At 44.4% G+C, this 17,041-nt stretch overlaps 1 protein-coding gene across 1 annotated transcript; it reads right to left on the reverse strand.

The window, feature by feature from the left end:
- Positions 1-2,802: 2,802 nt before the first annotated feature.
- Positions 2,803-8,528, reverse strand: dera (deoxyribose-phosphate aldolase (putative)). Its single transcript, XM_061806766.1, has 9 exons — positions 8,375-8,528; positions 7,155-7,252; positions 6,935-7,082; positions 6,639-6,734; positions 5,324-5,458; positions 5,110-5,238; positions 4,018-4,130; positions 3,084-3,233; positions 2,803-3,005 (listed from the first exon to the last, which is right to left on the reverse strand). Exons 1-9 carry the CDS (start codon positions 8,403-8,405, stop codon positions 2,949-2,951), a joined length of 957 nt encoding a protein of 318 aa, XP_061662750.1. The 5' UTR covers positions 8,406-8,528; the 3' UTR covers positions 2,803-2,948.
- Between the last annotated feature and the right edge of the window lie 8,513 nt (positions 8,529-17,041).

Raw genomic sequence — 17,041 nt, forward strand, 5'->3', positions numbered from 1 at the left:
GGGATGACGGCAATACGTGGACACTGACCGGAGACGAAGACAAGTTGCTAAAAAAAAAAAAAAAAAAAAAAAGAAAATTACGAAAAATTCTCTGATGACCTCACGCCGAAAGCAAACCCCATACCGGTAAAAAGAAGTTTCACGAGAAGGTGCAAGGTAATTGTGAGTCATTTGAGCGCTCAAGCTGTTGGTTAAAGACTGTAACTACACAAACAGCGGTGAGATGGTCAGAGACCGCATAGTTTTCGCTACCAACTCACCGAGTGTGCGCAAAAAGTTACTCAGCCAGGGGCCAGCGCTCACGCTCGGCCTAGCCCGCTCCCACGAGTTAGCAAAAATGCAGCTAAAGGCTACGGCTAGCGACAGCCACGAGGTTCACGTTATCCACCGCAAACCTGGAATGCAAAGTTTCACTGCGGCTGCTGGTTGGCATATTGACAGCCAAAAGACCTCCGTAAAGATATGTAACAAGTGTGGAGGATACCACAGGAAATTAGCTGAATGCCTAGCTAACAAAATGTAAACAACGCCTGAAGTGTCAGACCCCTTTTCCTGTCTGTTCTTACAACCATAAGCCAAACAATGAAATACTGTGATGAAAAGGCGGTAAGATGCTTATAAGCTAGCCAATATTCACAAAAAGATCACTAAAACACGCGAGTTGGATTGTAGTTTTGCCGTCCAGTGGGCATGGTAAACAAAAGTCATGTGACTCATGACGTAACATGCTAAGTATCTTATCGGAGGACTCCAAAAATGTTGATGTCATCGAGGGCCTCTGCCCCTTTGAGGACAAATTTGAAATCTGATAGATTGATAGTAAATAATTGATTACAAAATGTTTTTTTGTATTAGACGCGGTTTGGTCTGAGCACAAAAAGGGGGAAAAGAAGATTTCCTAAGGGAAAAAAAAATATAGTCGGAGTAGTTATGAAGAGACTGACGAATCCAGTCCATTGAAGACCGATTCCCAGCCAGAAGCCATTGTCGCGTCGTCGTGAAAAATCCCAACGAGGGCGCTTCGACGTTGCTCTCGTGTCTGCGTGTCTACTAGAAAGTGTTCAGCGCGTCCATGACACAAAACAGGTTGTTTGAAGAATACCCAGGGAGGGTTTGAACCCCCGAACGAGGCCATTAAGTGGAAGCTAATGAAGCGAAACGCTGCGAGCGGGATCTGAGTCGATGGCCCGGGGAATCAATCAAGCGGGTTCCAGACTCCGTCTTATCAAGTGGCGGCGTGCTGACCGATGGTCCAGATTTGAGATGATCTACATGCCTTTATGTAAGTGGGACTAATCCATCAAAAACCGGGCCGTGCGAGCTCACTCCATCACCGCCACCCCGTCCACACCTTGCACAGCTTCAGGAGCGTTTTTTTTTCTTTTTCTTTCTTCTTCTTCTTTTGTTATCCGGCGAGGAGTGGCGGGGAGCACGAGAACGGAAAACAATTTAAAAGTTGTCACTTTGCATCATTTATTTCCATCACAGGTGGCATCGTTCGCTGCGAATAAATCACCCGCGACCCGAGTGAGGATAAGCGCGATGGAAAATGAATGGATGCATTCACGTGAGAGGGATTTTTAAATGTATCCAATATGTAATTCAGATGTAAAGTTGTGGGGGGAGGACGGGCGAGGAGGGCGAGGGGGATACAGATTACAATCATCTTTATTCCTGTCACAAATGTTAAAATATAGTTACGTAGTAGTGTAAAGTATTGAGTAATATTCATCCATCCATTTTCTTTGCTGCTTATCCTCAGGAGGGTCTCGGGGAGCGCTGGAGCCTATCCCAGCTGTCAACGGGCAGGAGGCGGGGCACACCCTGAGCTGGTTGCCAGCCAATCGCAGGGCACATGGAGACAAACAGCCGCACTCACAATCTCACCTCGGGGCAATTTAGAGTGTCCAATTAATGTTGCATGTTTTTGGGACGTGGGAGGAAACCGCAGTACCCAGAGAAAACCCACGCAAGGCACGGGGAGAACAAAAACATGCAACATTTATTGGACACTCTAAATTGCCCCGAGGTGTGATTGTGAGTGCGGCTGTTTGTCTCCATGTGCCCTGCGATTGGGTGGCGACCAGTTCGGGTGTGCCCCGCCTCCTGCCCGTTAACCCCTGGGGTAGGCTCCAACACCCCCGTAACCCTTGTGAGGCTAATTGGCTAAGAACATGGATGGACGGATGAATTCAGCAGTTCTCAACCGTACCACTAGAGGCATCCTGCGTCCGACACTTTTGCCCCCGTTGGTGGATTCTATCGAAAAACTGCTTTTGATTCCTTGGTTAGGAAGTTTCTCGCCCTCATTCCCAGCCCCTTTCCCTCCTCGTTTAGGAGCAGAACTTCTTTCTCCCTGGAGTTTCTCCCACATTTTTCTCCCAACACGCTCCCGTAATGAATTCGCTCATTTCCACTCTCTTTGCTTCAAGGTCAAGCCTTCTGATATCTTAATTGAAAGGAAAAACACGGAGAGAAAGACGAGGGAGAATCAAGTTTTTTTTGGGGGGGGGGTCTTCAAATGATTCCTCAGTTTTGTGAGCTGCTCAATCAGATCTTTTAAACTCACGTTAACACCCCCGGTTAATCCCCCGCACCCTTCAGTTGGCTTGCTAATGAAATTAAGAAGGTGAAGCCTCCATAACGGATTCGGCGCGCATCGCCGGTGGGGGGTTGGGGGGGGTCTGTTGAGGTCGGGACGCCTGACGGGCATCGGAACAATCACGCGGGCGAGTTTGAGGAAGAAAGTCGGGGATGTGGTTCCCAAGTTTCAGGGACGTTTACGAGGAAAGACAAATCTCATTCATCTCACAAGTGCACAATTTTATTGCCAGTTTTGGAATGTTGATTTTCCACCAAAGGAACAAACTCATATTTTCCAAATAATATTGCGAGGCTTGCGTGGTGAACTTGAGGTCCATTTGGTTATTTGTAGCGTCTCCAGATCTTCAGGCCATCGGAAGCTCGTGGTAGGCCGCGTACCGTCCCGTTACGTGGTGATATATCTGCCCGAGCGACGAGACACGGTTTCAACAATTGCGGCGGTTTTCAGGGACCCGGTTTTCGGTCTTTGGCGCACCCACCTGTCTCTCGATGTCGGCCAACAGGCTGCTCGCGCCCAAGCGGAAGAGTTGAGGCGAGAGCCAGTCGTTGCCCAGCTCCTCTTTGATCAGGAGGAGCCACACCAAAGACTCCTTGGCCGTCCGGATGCCCCCTGCCGGCTTGAAGCCCACCTAAGGGGCCAGGCCACAGAATTAAGACTGACGCAGCGTTGAAACTCACGGCCCAAAAAGCTTTGAATGCAATAAATGGGAGCGAGGTCGGACAACAACCAATTTTATATCCTGTGCATAACTGAAAACTGGGATAACTGCAGCAGTGTGACAGTCACTCGCATTTGAAAAATGTACGGGTGTGGTCACTCATGCCCGCGGATATAAAGTTGTGGGCGTGGTCAGTCATGCCCGCAGATATAAAGTTGTGGGTGTGATTGGGAATGGATTCTCAAGACCTTAAAATAACTTACTTAGTTATACCCGAGTATGTAGTTGTTACCTAATACCATAATCATAATTCGTTGACACTGCAAAAACTGAGGCAGACATTTTTAAAGAGGCCAATAGACATTCAATTTCAAAACTAAATATTCACATCATCGAATCATTTTATTTCATCGTGATGTATTGTTATAATCTCGTGTGATTTACGGCGCTAGCTATTGTCAATATAGCAGTAGATGATCCATATCATAGGTGTGAAACTCAAGGCCTGGGGGGCAGATCCGGCCCACTGCACGATTTTATGTGGCTCGTGAAGGCAAATCATATGTATCAACTTTCATGATTTTTTTTTTGGTCAAATCTGTACCAAAATTTCAAATACACCAAAATAAGCGACTTTAACCTTTCAATATTTTTTCGACTCGTAACAAATTTTACGCGTGTGATTTTTGGTGCCCGCGCGCCATCGCGCCCGTCAAACGTGAGCGACCGGTGTGGCAATGTAATGACGCCTTACCTTGTGGCCCGTACGCAGGAAGTAGTCGCGGATGGCCCTCGCCATCACTACGGCAACGGGATAGGTGGCGTTGACGGACTCCTTGCCCGTGGACGTCTTGATGAAGTCGGAACCTGGTGGGTTGAAGGGGTTGTTTCAAAAGTTGACGAGAGTTGGTGTGCAAATAGTTAATACATTTGGACCCCGACCGATGAATCAGATGAGTGATTTAACGAGCCCTTCTCAAAGCAGTCCTGAAACATGACATCTAATTTTCGATAAACACGCATTTTTGGATGTATTCTATCACGTCATCGTTCAGTACCGTTCCCGTTGGGCCGCTTTCTATTTAAATCCCAACCAGACGACGAGAAAGTGCAAAGCGGACTCTCGGCGCCGCGGTCCGACAAGAACAGATGTTGCCGCCGATGTCTGACATTGGGCAGCTGTACCCCCCCCCCCCCATCAATAAAATCCTTCATTTTTCCTTCCCTTCCCTCACAGCCAATTATCAGCCGTCCCCGGTAAAAATAGAAGATGAAACGACGCTCTTTTAATAGATGATCCACAAACTAAAGAGTGATAATCAGCCCTTCTGTCTCCCCGGTGTGCGTAATGACTGTTCATTACCGAACAGAACAAGATGAACATTTTCCAGTTCATTAAAGACCTGCGTTATGTATTTTTCTAGTCAGGTCTTTTTTTTTTTTTTTTTTTAGCATTCCCCCCTCGCGTTCCCTCAAAGTGGCATAATCCTTAAGATTCGTTACGGGGTGTCTTAATTACCAGATAATGGATAACGGTTATTAAATACGGGTGGCGGTAATGAAGCGCCATTCATTTGTGCGGGAAGAGGGAGGTGGGCGAGAGGGGGGGGGGGTGTACCGGCGGAGGAAAATAGCCCGCGTCAGAGATTAATAGGTGAAATTATCATTCAATTTCAGGAATCTCATCCGCAATTCATAGGAACAAGAGGAGATTAAGAAGTGAGAGTGGCGACAAAAGCGATGCATTTTAATAATGATCTCTAACCCCCCCCCCCCCTCCCCGCCAACCCGACAATTCGGTTCCGTAATCAGCTCTTTACGTCGGATCGTTTGTGCGGCCACCCACCGGCCATCATGGCCACCAAACTGGCCTTGTAGACGTTGGCGAAGGTGCCCAGCTCGCCCACGGCCAGGATGGTCTTCAAGTGGGCGTCGCCGCAGGCCTCCCGGAACCGGCAGATCTCGTCATACATGGCTGCGGGTGGCAAGCGCGGGTTGCTCCGTTTTAGGTTGTGAGCAATAAGCCGGACGCAATCTATTCTTTACGATGCTCTCTTTACCTTCCCACTGGCCCGTGAGAGCGAGCGTCCTGTTGATGACGACGTCGATCTCGGCGGCCCCGTCGGCGACGGCCGCGCCGACTTCTGCCAGGCGGCTCTCCAGGGGGGTCTGACCTGAAGGGAAACCTGTGGCCACTAGAGGGGGGCATTCGTTTGAATACTGAGGTGCAGCTAACAAGGCGCATACTGTCGAAAAGTTCAAATCCATCCATTTTCTTTGCTGCTTATCCTCACGAGAGTTGCGGGGAGTGCCGGAGTCTATCCCAGCTGTCAACGGGCAGGAGGCGGGGTACGCCCTGAACTGGTCGCCAGCCAATCGCGGCACATAGAGACAAACAGCTGCACTCACAATCACACCTCGGGGCAATTTAGAGCGTCCAATAAATGTTGCATGTTTTTGGGATGTGCGAGGAAACCGGAGTGCCCGGAGGAAAACCCACGCAGACACAGGGAGAACATGCAAACACCACACAGGCGGGGCCGGGATCCAAACCGGGTCCTCAGAACTGTGAGGTCAACGCGTTACCACCTGATCGACCAATAAATTCAAATCTACATTTTAAAAATATACACATTAATTTTGATTTTAAAGTGTAAAGTCGTGGGCCCTTCCACTTTTTTTTTTTAATTAAATTAAACATGGCCACGTGTTTTGAAAGTAAAATATTCGGAGAGATAGCCCAATATTTGTTTTTTAAATAAATTAAATTAAATAAATTAAATCCAAAGGCGGCACGGTAGTTCAGCTAGTAAAGCGTTGGCCTCACAGTTCTGAGGACCCAGGTTCGATCCTTACCCCACCTGTGTGGAGTTTGCATGTTCTCCCCGTGCTTGTGTGGGTTTTCTCTGGGCACTCCAGTTTCCTCCCACATCCCCAAAAACATACATAGCATTTATTGGACACTCTAAATTGCCCGTAGGTGTGATTGTGAGTGCGGCTGTTTGTCTCTAAGCGCGATGTACCCCGTCCCCTGCCCGTTGACAGCTGGGATAGGCTCCAGGACTCCTCGTGAGGATAAGTGGCAAAGAAAATGGATGCGTGGATAAACATGGCCACATATTTTGAAAGAAGGTCAATTATTTGAAGATAACCCTGTTTTTTTTTTATAATAAATCGAATTAAATCAATTTAAACATCACAATGATTTAAATGATTATGATAACAATGATCACATTTGAAACGTGGATCGACCAGGACAAATTTACATTTCATAATAATGCCAAAAGATAGGATGCAATTTTAAATATTCTTGTATAGTAATTAGTTGTTAGTTTTACAATTATTTTTTTTTTTTGCACTTTTAAGGCGACTTACCCGACGCGACGGGAAGTTTGGATTTGGCGCCGCCGAGTGATCTGACGGCGTCGGCCACGCGCGACGGGTACACGCACACCGCGGCAGTCGTCACGCCTTCAGACACAAAAGCACAGACGGGGAAGAGACCGAATGACTTCAACTGGTCTGTGTCTCCCCCTTGCAGGTTGTAAATCAAACTGCTCGATCTTGACCTTAGATAAGGGGTCGCCTCGACACAAAAAAAATAATAATAATAATGATAATAATACACGGTGGTACTTCTAAAGCAAAATTTTTGGTAGAACCCGGCAGACCTTTGTCGTGCATATCCATCTTCTTGAGGAGCTCGTACTGGACGGGCTGCGTGGCTTTCATGCACAGCCGGTGAACGTTGCACGGCGTGTCGTCCCCAGCCAGAGTAGTCAGGTCGATGCAGGTGACGGCCTTCAGCAGCCAGGCGGCCTGGGGGGGTTGGAGAAGAGGGGCTAACCACTTATAACCGTTTTGGAATATTTCACGCAAACGTTGTATTACCTGCCACTGTTTCTTGGGGATCTTCAGTCCTTGGATGCACTGCGCTCTCCTCAGCACAGCTTGTGTGTTCACTCTCACCTTGGAGATCCACTCCAGATCTGATGGAAAATGACGGAAGGGAGCATGTTGACTGACATTTTTCCTGATTAATATAATTTGGAAACATAATTTTGGGTCACCTCCGGCCCTGCGTTCATGAAATTGTTTATATCCGATCAGCATCGCATGATTTATTTATTTATTTTTATGTGCGTTGGCCTCACAGTTCTGAGGACCCGGGTTCAATCCCGGTCCCGCCTGTGGTGGAGTTTGGATGTTCTGCCCGTGCCTGTGTGGGGTTTTCTCCGGGCACTCCGGTTTCCTCCCACATCCCAAAAACATGCAACATTTATTGGACGCTCTAAATTGCCCCTAGGTGTGATTGTGAGTGGAGGTGTTTGTCTCGACGTGCCCTGCGATTGGCTGGCAACAGGTTCAGGGTATACCCTGCCTCCTTCCCGTTGACAGCTGCGATAGGCTTTGGCACTCCACGCGACCCTCGTGAGGATAAGTGGCACAGAAAATGGATGAATGGATTTACGTCATGAGCAAAAAAAAAAAAAGTTGGCAAGGTTGAGCTACAAAAACTGCCACTAGATGGCGTCAGCGAACTTCATTATATCCAGCCACCATTTCGTTCAGTGTCAAAGTACAAATATGTCGTTTTGTGCAAGTATTTTGTGGAATTTCTTTCTTGTTGTCATTCATCTTAAGAAAGCGCGTGCTGACAAGAAGTGGAGGGCGTGCGTTTAATTGCATCTTAAGCTGTAATTCACCAAAAAAACGTGGTTGTTTGTTACAGGGAGAGGCGTGCAAATGATCTTTTTTTTTTGTAGTCTAGTGATTTTGGAATGGAGTTTCTCACAAACATAAAGAAATCTTGAAAGAAAATGCGTTTAAGCCACACCGAGTGGTCATGAGTTTGTAATTACATGGCCACGAGATGGCATCAAGCATTTCTTCACAACAAGCAAGAAAAAAAGTCAGTTGCATTTGTGCCGCAAAGCTCCATCCCTTCGTTTTGCAGGTTGTTCACCTCCAAATTGCAACTTATTAAACAAACGAGAGGAAAGAAGGCGACCCTGACAAATAAAAAGAAAAAAAAAGTGTCCAATGAGGGACGATCGGACATTTTTCGGAGCGTGTTCGGTATTAGTGAGGTTTAATTGGCTCGAACTTACCCAGCCGGGTCCCCGGGTTCCTCGCAGACATTGTGACAAATTGTATATTTTTAGGTATTATTTTCAAGATGCCAAGAGAAGCAGTCAAGTACCACTTCCTGGGTCCAAAGTCTACCGGAAGCTGTAACCCTTCGCACTAAAATATCAACCAGCCACCTTTGACACGGAAGCTTGTTTTTATCACCACTCTTCCTCATTCATTAATCCAAGTGAGCACTTAACAGCAAAATTCACGACTAAACATTGTAATTTGGATTTAAACGCACGCAGAAAGTGGAACCCTTTCACACTAAAATAGAGCACGTGCTGTGAAATTCTCTTGTAATGCGCCGTAGGAACCACTAGAGGGAGGTGTCGATTCCCGTCCCTAATCCTGGAGCCACATTTTTTCCACCAAAAATAAGTAGTCAATATGAAAACGTTAAAAGGTGATTTAAAAAAGTATAAAGTGTTAAAAAAATACAGGAAAAAAACTTTTTAAAATAATTTTAAAGATAAGACAGTAAAATTCACACTAAACTAGCTTCGCGTTACACGTGTACGGAAGCGCATTGCTGTCACACCCAAAAAAAAAAAAAATCCTGTTTTTCGGGCTATTTTTTATGTTTTCGGACTAATATTTTCCCCCCTGTTTTTGGGGCTATATTTTTCTGTTTTTTGGCTATTTTTTTCCCTCTCTCTTTTTTGAGCTATTTTTTTTTTCCTGAGTTAACGATACCATCGATGTGACTCAGAGACGAGCGTATCTCCCAGTGTCTTAATCCCATATCAAAATAAAATGTGATCAAACTAAATAAGATGGTCATTTTCCTTATTACGGAGTCTCCCAAGAGTCACTTGTTTTTCACAGGTTCTCGCGTGAGTTCGATGTGTCCTGATAACTCTGGGGGGGGGGGTAATAGTCCAAAAAATAGCCCAAAAAACTGAAAAAAATTGTTCGAAAAACAGAACAAATAGTCCAAAAATGGAAAAAAAAAATAGCCCGAAAAACGGGATTTTTTTTTTGTGTGACGCTTCCATACACATGTCATGTACAATAACAATAACAAAATCATCTAGGGTTATTTTTTTAAATGAGTTTGTCACGAGTGAAAGAGTCACATTTGACTTTCTGACTGGTACGGTTGAGTTCAGTTTCCACTCTGGGACTTTGTGCTCCCCGCGACCCTGAACAGGAAACAAAGAGGCGCAGAAGATGGGATGAATGGAAGAAAAACAAGACTAGCGCCAAGTCTTTGAAAGAATGAAAGCCGCTGGCAATGTTCTTTGATGACTTGACTCCGGCGGAAGTGATGGTGCGCTGACTCACGTGAGGCAAACGAACTAAGTGGACGTGACTCAGGGTTGAGTCACTCCATCACGGCTTTGAGACTTTGTACAAAAGTAATCACGCGTTTGAAGTTGTTGGGAAGGGATTCAATCGCACCTTTGTTCACCACCTGCCTTATTTTAAAAAGGCGGAGCTAGAAAAAAAATAATGCGAACATGCTAAAAGCTACCATGCCGATGTCTACAATGCAGCGATAACCTAATTGAAAACATGTTCAAAAACCATATGACATCCCAGACATGCTATATATACGAAATACTAGTTCGTTGGCACGACCTGCTAAATTGGCACACAAACTACTAGAACGTGCGCGCAAAGAAATAATTTGTATAACCGTGGCGCCTTACTGGACCTGAGGGGTAACCAAATCTTTTGCGCACTTTTACGGACGAACAACGCAACCGAAACTGCACAACACGCTTCAATGTAAACTTATTTTCGGATCATTTGTCATCCAATTTTGTAGTTTTTGCGCTTCAGCCTATACTGACCTTCACTTTCAAAAAGAGGGTGCGTTCAATTTGCTTACCCTCCTGTCCAGTATGAAGCCCCTGTCACTTTGTGCACATTATTACTATTTCGTGAGCACAAAAAACGACTTTGTACGTATCAAATAACTGTTTTGTGCGCACGATGTCGTTATTTGTGCAAACGAAATTTGATTTCCACCCCTTCTTATGTCTGGAGTTTCGTAAAAACATGAATATATAAAAGCCAAATGTAATACTGTATGTAGAGTGCTAACATGCTAAAATTACTCAAACAAAAAATCTTAACATGGTAAATAGACTTTGTGTCCTGAGCGAGGCCTGGGAATTTATTTTCCACCACAATTAAGTACTAATTGTCCTTCAAAACTGAAAACATCCATCCATCCATTTTCTTTGCCGCTTATCCTCACAAGAGTCACGGGGAGTGCCGGAGCCTATCCCAGCTGTCAGAGGGCAGGAGGCGGGGCACACCCTGAACTGGTCGCCAGCCAATCGCAGGACACATGGAGACAAACAGCCGCACTCACAATCACACCTACGTGCAATTTAGTGTCCGATTAATGTTGCATGTTTTTGGGATGTGGGAGGAAACTGGAGTGCCTAGAGGAAACCCACGCAGGCACGGGGTAGAACATGCAACCTGCACACAGGCGGGGCCGGGATTGAACCCGGGTCCTCTGAACTGTGAAGCCAACGGTTTACCAGCTGTTCCACCGTGCCACCAAAAACATTATCAAAACATGAATATATATCAAAGCCGTATGTAATACTGTAAGTAGAATGCTAACATTGCTAACATGGTAAATGCTAACAGTTAGTATCCCGAGCCAGGCCTGGGATTTTTTTCCCCACCACAATTAACCACTTATCATCCACCACAACTGAAAATTGTTCATTAAAAAAATAAAAATAAAAATCAGCGGACTTTCATAAAAATAATCGCGGTCGGTTTGTATTCCCCAAAGGGGCCTTTGCGGTCGTTTCCTTGGGAGAGAAGTAGACTCCACATTAACGAGCGTGATCGACGGGCACTTTGCTGCTCTTGTGGTCGTGCATATGAAGGAAACCACAACAGTACGTCCGCAGCTTTGCTGTATGAAAAACACATTTCAAATCTCAATATGGCGGTGTTTAAAAAAAAAAAAAAAATGGAATCATGAATGAGCAATTGAACACAAGTTGGAATAAGTGTTTCCTTTTCTTTAGTCGCTTACAAAAAAAGACGCTTTGATTTCGATTCTTGGTTTCAAATAAGAGTGATGAGTCATATTTGTCATCAATTTTTTAGTATTTTGTGATACATAACAGTGATTCAGTGCGCGTACTTGTGCAACTAGTGGCACGTGTGCTCCCTCTAGCGGTGAGCAAAATAATCACTACATAAGTACAGTTTAGTTAATACATTTTGCAAAAGACTCCAATTTGTATTGAATTAATATCTGATCTGCATAATAGTAATAATAATAACACATTGTAATAATACACGGGAATTTAATGCATCACCAATGGTGACCCAAAATTGTATTTACAATAGCACATAAAACTCACACACGTTCTGGATGCCAAACTTTTTTATTATTTTTTTTTCATTATTCTTATTTATTGTGCTGAATAAAACGCAGTGAATATCTATAAAGACGTTTTAGCGAGCGAGTAAAAGTTGTGTAATCCAAGACAGGAAGTGGATAGGAAAACAAAAAACAAAATAAAAGTTAGATACTTTAGACGTTAGATGACTTTGAAGAGAAAAAAAATATATATATATATATAACCACAATGGTGAGAGCTCAGGAAAAAAATCCAACCACGCGCCTCCCGGCTTCTACTACACAATAAAACTTACAAGTTCAGTTGAGGTGAATAGAAAAAACAGTCATAAAATGAATCCCGGCAACAAAAAAATTAAAATAAAATTTCAAGATGTCCACCCAATGTTCTCTGGATGTCAAAACAGTATTTAGGTTTGATATTGAGGTAAAAAAAAAAAAAAAAAAAAAGCAACGGCATTTTGAGAGGTAGTAATGTGTATTATCTGATTGTACGAGAATATGAAGGTAATGACGAGTAACTTTTTTTTTTTTTTTTTTTTTTAAAGACTCCCAGAGCTGAAAGTTTACCCACAGTGGCTTCAACAATCAATCAGCTCGCCGGGCAGCCTTCGTTGTAGCGTGCGCTGCAAATACTTGTGTGTTTTGGGGGAGAAACACGATTTTATTCTCGTTTCCGTTCAGGCTGAAACGCAGAGATGTCAAAAAAAAAAAAAAAGTCAAATTACAGGAATAAGCTCATTTCAAAGAAAAGAAAAGTTATCATTACAAGGAATTACATTTTATTTTCTTAATATTAAATGAGTATTGTAATTTGTTTTTCAGGAAAAACAAAATGTGTAATGTCGCGACAAAATAAAGCCACATTTATTTTCAGGAAACACTTTTTTGTAATATCACAAGAAGAAATGTTATTGGTATTTTTTTTTCGAGGAAAAAAAGCATTTTAGAGAAGTCCAAATAATATGGGAAAATATGAAAATATAACAAGAACAGAATAAGAATACTTTTTTCTCGTGCTATATATAGTTTTTATTTTCCTCTGATGGGATTTTTTTTCTTTGTAATATCAGGAGCTTTAAGAAAAGATATTATAAGGTTTAAAGATATACGTTTTAAAATCAATCTGCGTTGAAAATTGTAAAACGCTATGCAACAACTTCAGTGACAATTACGTATGTAAGATTAAAAACCGTGTGGCACCTTGGCTCCCTCTAGTGTACGTGACAGAATCACTGAATCCGATGTTCAAGCAGTTCTTTTTCCTATCTTTAAAAATAGTCCCAATTGTTACAGTGATTTTCGGAATCAAACTACTGCCTCGTTTCCGATTTGGGTCACGGGAGGAACGCGATTAACAGCTCCTGGGGTGAAGAAAGTGCGCTTTATGCGCTGACACACCATTTTCACGGCGCCATATTGCCAGTCAAACAGAGCTGAGGTTTATGGAGGTTAAGTGTGGCCGCATTCGCTTCCATGTACATTCCGTGCAGACGACTCCATCTTTCTTTATTTTTTTTTTCCCCAATCATAGTTAATGACTGCGTGTTTGTGGAAAACCAGGGGTCATTTATTTAAATATTGGTATTTGGATTGAATACTTGCGGAAAAGATCGATGAATTCCGGCAAAGGTTAACGTGTGGCCGAACACACTTCCGCGTTCACGAGCCATCAAAACCGTCACAATGTAGGACTTATTCCTGATGACTACAGATCCAGCAACAAAGTATTTGTATGCTTCCAGACTTTTCTACGCTTTCAAACTTTTCCGTGTAAATCGTGACGACTTACTCGCCAGATCCATGTATATAACCAGTTGACAAAGACAAGCGGGAGCGAATTTACAGTCCAATTTCTTATCGGAGAAAACCTCAATTTCGGCATTAAATACGGGTCCTCTATGCTGAGTTTATCCAATTTTTCCACGTACCGTCGTTTATTTTCACCTTCTAAATGTCTGACGGTATCGGACAAGACTCTGGGCGTCGCGCTACACGACATATTTCCGTGTCATCTCCAACCGACATAGCATTGAGCAACGCTTAGCTTGACCGGCAATATGGCGACGTAAAGTGATTTTATGACGTAGGTGCGCGAGCTCTTTTGAGTAGAGCGCGGCACGCTTTCGACTGCTGTGCACGAAGCACGTTGAAAGAATCAATGTGGCTCCTCTGAGCCTCTACCTCGGGGCTTGGGTTTTAAAAAAAAAAAAAAAAAAAAAAAAGGTACAATAATATCTCCCAAAATAAAAAGCAATCCCATATACATCTGGTTTAACCATAGAACAAGAAAAAGAGAGTGGGGGCGGGGGGGGGGGTCACATTTGCGTACACATGACACCTAATCAAGTATACCAACTCATTAAAAAAGGAGAAAACATAGCCACGAGTACGACACACAATATTCAAATCTGAAAGCCACTTGAGGGTGAGAAATGCACTTTCAAACGACGACCTTCTGCGGTTTTTGATACACCGCAGATTATTCGTAGAAATCAGCGTTGCTCATACTGAGAGTAAACCGGCATGACCAAAACTGGAGGTAGTGAAGTGATTAGTCCTTTGTCAGCTGATAACTTTTGAGGTACGGTTCATTCATTACTGTAGGTAGTACAATCAGGAAAAGAAGACAAACAAACAAACAACAACAACAAAAAAACATTCAAGTTAACTATTGTCAAACAGAAATCCCAGTTTATCAATGAGGAAAAAAAAAACAAACGTTGCATTATGTGTCGATATAGAGTAACAAAGTAAATTAAAGGGAATAAAGGAACATGTTAGCTGCTTGAGTTTTTAAGGAAATAAAAACAGACCACGGACATTTTTTCCCCACCCCCCCACCCCACTCAGGTATTTGCGAAAGAAGCACGTCAGGTTTAAAAAGTGGCCGTTACAGTGAGACGTCTAAAGTTGAACGCTCTTTTTACCAAGACAATTTCATTGATTGAGTTGATAATCCGCGGCAGTATAACGCCGTCTACTGGCGAGGAGGACTCCCCGTTAAATTCTTTCGCCTCGGCGGACGTCGGCAGCAGTCGCGAGCAGTCCGATATCTCGAATCGAGGACGACGATACCTGGTATCGGTACTCGGGTGTTCCGATTGAAAACAAAACCAATGGCATTCAACCTTAGAGATTCCGCCGAATTTCGTCCGGCCAACCTGACTCGAGCTTCTCTGCCGGTGTGACGGCCTTGAGCGCTCCCAGTGCTGAAAAGTCTCCTTGTGATGAATACGCATGCGTTACTAACATGGGAACTCTGGGTACGCAGCAGATGCTTACTGGGAAATCACCCGATCTCATAGTTCCCCTTCTTCTACACAGTTGCGTGTATATTTTGTAAACTTCCAGCCAGTCTGAAACATCCCCACCCGTGCTTTAACATGTGCCATTGTCGCCGAGCATTCGTGTTCGCTATGGATGTCTCAGAAAGACAAACACAGCGAACGTACATATATGTGTCTATCTTTTTATCAAATTTTGTTTTAAGGTTAGGTTAGGTGAAGTTCCTGGCTCACCACCTGTGCATATGAGCGATCGGGGGGATTAGGGTTAGGCTGTGGAGGTTAGGGTTAGGGTTAGGTTATAAAGTATGTTAGCTCCCTCTATGTAGAAGAAAGGGAACCATGAGACCGGGTGATTTCCCAGTAAGCGTCTACTCCGTACCCAGAGTTCCCCTGTTAGTAACGCATGCGCATTCATCACAAGGAGACTTTTCAGCACGGGGTTAGGGTTAGGGTTAGGGACCGTCACACCGGTCACTCCGGATGCGCCTGATCAAAACAGAAAAAAAAACAACAGTTGCAGACAAAAAAATATGCAGTTTCTTCACAAGCATGACCTCGCTTTCGATACACAGTAAAATAAAATCAGTTCCAACACAAACGCGCGGACGCACAACTGCCTTCCTGTGCGTCGCTTCGAGTGTGCTCCGGCGACAAGCGCGCGTTATTCAAGAGCGGATTGTGCTGAGTCAGAGGTAGTTTTTTTATGTTTTTTTTTTGGGGGGGGTGGGTGGAGAGGGGGGTAACTGTTGAGAAGGCGCCGCGCATCAGTGACCACAAAGCACTGGCGCGCAAGCGGATTTATTTCAACGCGAGGCTCCCCCTCGCGCGTTACAGTGTGAGATGAGATGTCCGATGCTATGCTGCCACGTACAAATCCAGGTATGGCGTGTGTTCTGAGGTAAAGCGTTTTGTTCTTTCATGAGGTTATTTCGCGAGGCGGGACCGTCTGAGCGTCGTACAGTACAGGGTGTGTTTGCAGTGCATCAGTCAACAACGGAGGAAGGTTTAAAGCTATGTTGCGCGTGGGCAAACGACTTCGGCCGCGAACGGATAAACGGGCGCGGCACACGGATGCCGACGAGTTCGGTTGCGACCGACCGGAGATTTGCGATCCCACCAAGGACACGGCGACTCCGGCGAAACGCACGTCTGAGCCCGGAAAAATGAGACCGAGATATGAACTGAAGTCAGTGACAAGTAAAGCTTTTAAAAAAATACTACTAATAAAAATCTACTCAAGGCATGGGAATCCTCAGAATGTCATACTTGATTATGATCATCTGGTCATTATTTTAGACGACGAGTGGGCTGGAGGACAGAACGGGAGCAATATCATCGCTTTCAGGCATTTTACATTTTTTCATGAATTGATACGATTGGTCGAGCGCCGCGCAGGTCTGTTATTTTGACAAATGCGGTAAAGTGTTAAACACGTCGCTTGCTTGAGCAATGGTTGGGTTCCACGTGACGTCGCGCTTGTTCATCCGGGTACTCGACCGCCATTGTTGCAGACAAGCAGTCAGCTGCCCATCGTCATCATGCCACATTTTTTTGTTGCGTCTACGGATGTGGAAATCGTGGAAACTAAGACATTGGGAAGCGATTTTTTTTTCCGTGTTCCAAAGATTAAATGGCATGAGGGAGGCAATGGAGCTACGAAAAATGGCAACAAAAAGTGTCTTGCAAATATACGACGTGCAGATCTGAACGCAGCTCGAGTACACGAGGCAAATGGCAATTTGAAACTCTCTTCTGATCATTTCGTCAGCGGTAAATGTGTATTTCTCGTGTCCGGATATTCTACTTCAGGGAAGTCTTTCATATCCTTTCAAAGTACGTCGTCGTGGAGAGTATACGGATCGAAATCTTCACAGAGTTTGATCTTCTGTACATATCTAGCTTTGGCGACATCATCGAGTGAATTCATGTGGGCGGAAAACATCCGCCGCTCGCCGCTTCGCACATGTGTCTGTGGAAGTTGCCATGGTGATCTTGTCTGCAATCCCAAG

Source organism: Syngnathoides biaculeatus, chromosome 20 (assembly GCF_019802595.1).
Source record: "Syngnathoides biaculeatus isolate LvHL_M chromosome 20, ASM1980259v1, whole genome shotgun sequence".
NCBI lineage: Eukaryota > Metazoa > Chordata > Actinopteri > Syngnathiformes > Syngnathidae > Syngnathoides > Syngnathoides biaculeatus.

What these genes read in the sequence shown, in the direction of transcription:
- dera (XM_061806766.1), bottom strand. Translation starts at nt 8,405, where the DNA reads ATGTCTGCGAGGAACCCGGGGACCCGGCTGG. An exon ending in GAACCCGGGGACCCGGCTGG is followed by an intron (nt 7,253 to 8,374) that starts GTAAGTTCGAGC and finishes ATTTTCCATCAG; the next exon opens with ATCTGGAGTGGATCTCCAAG. An exon ending in TCTCACGGGCCAGTGGGAAG is followed by an intron (nt 5,239 to 5,323) that starts GTAAAGAGAGCA and finishes TGCCACCCGCAG; the next exon opens with CCATGTATGACGAGATCTGC.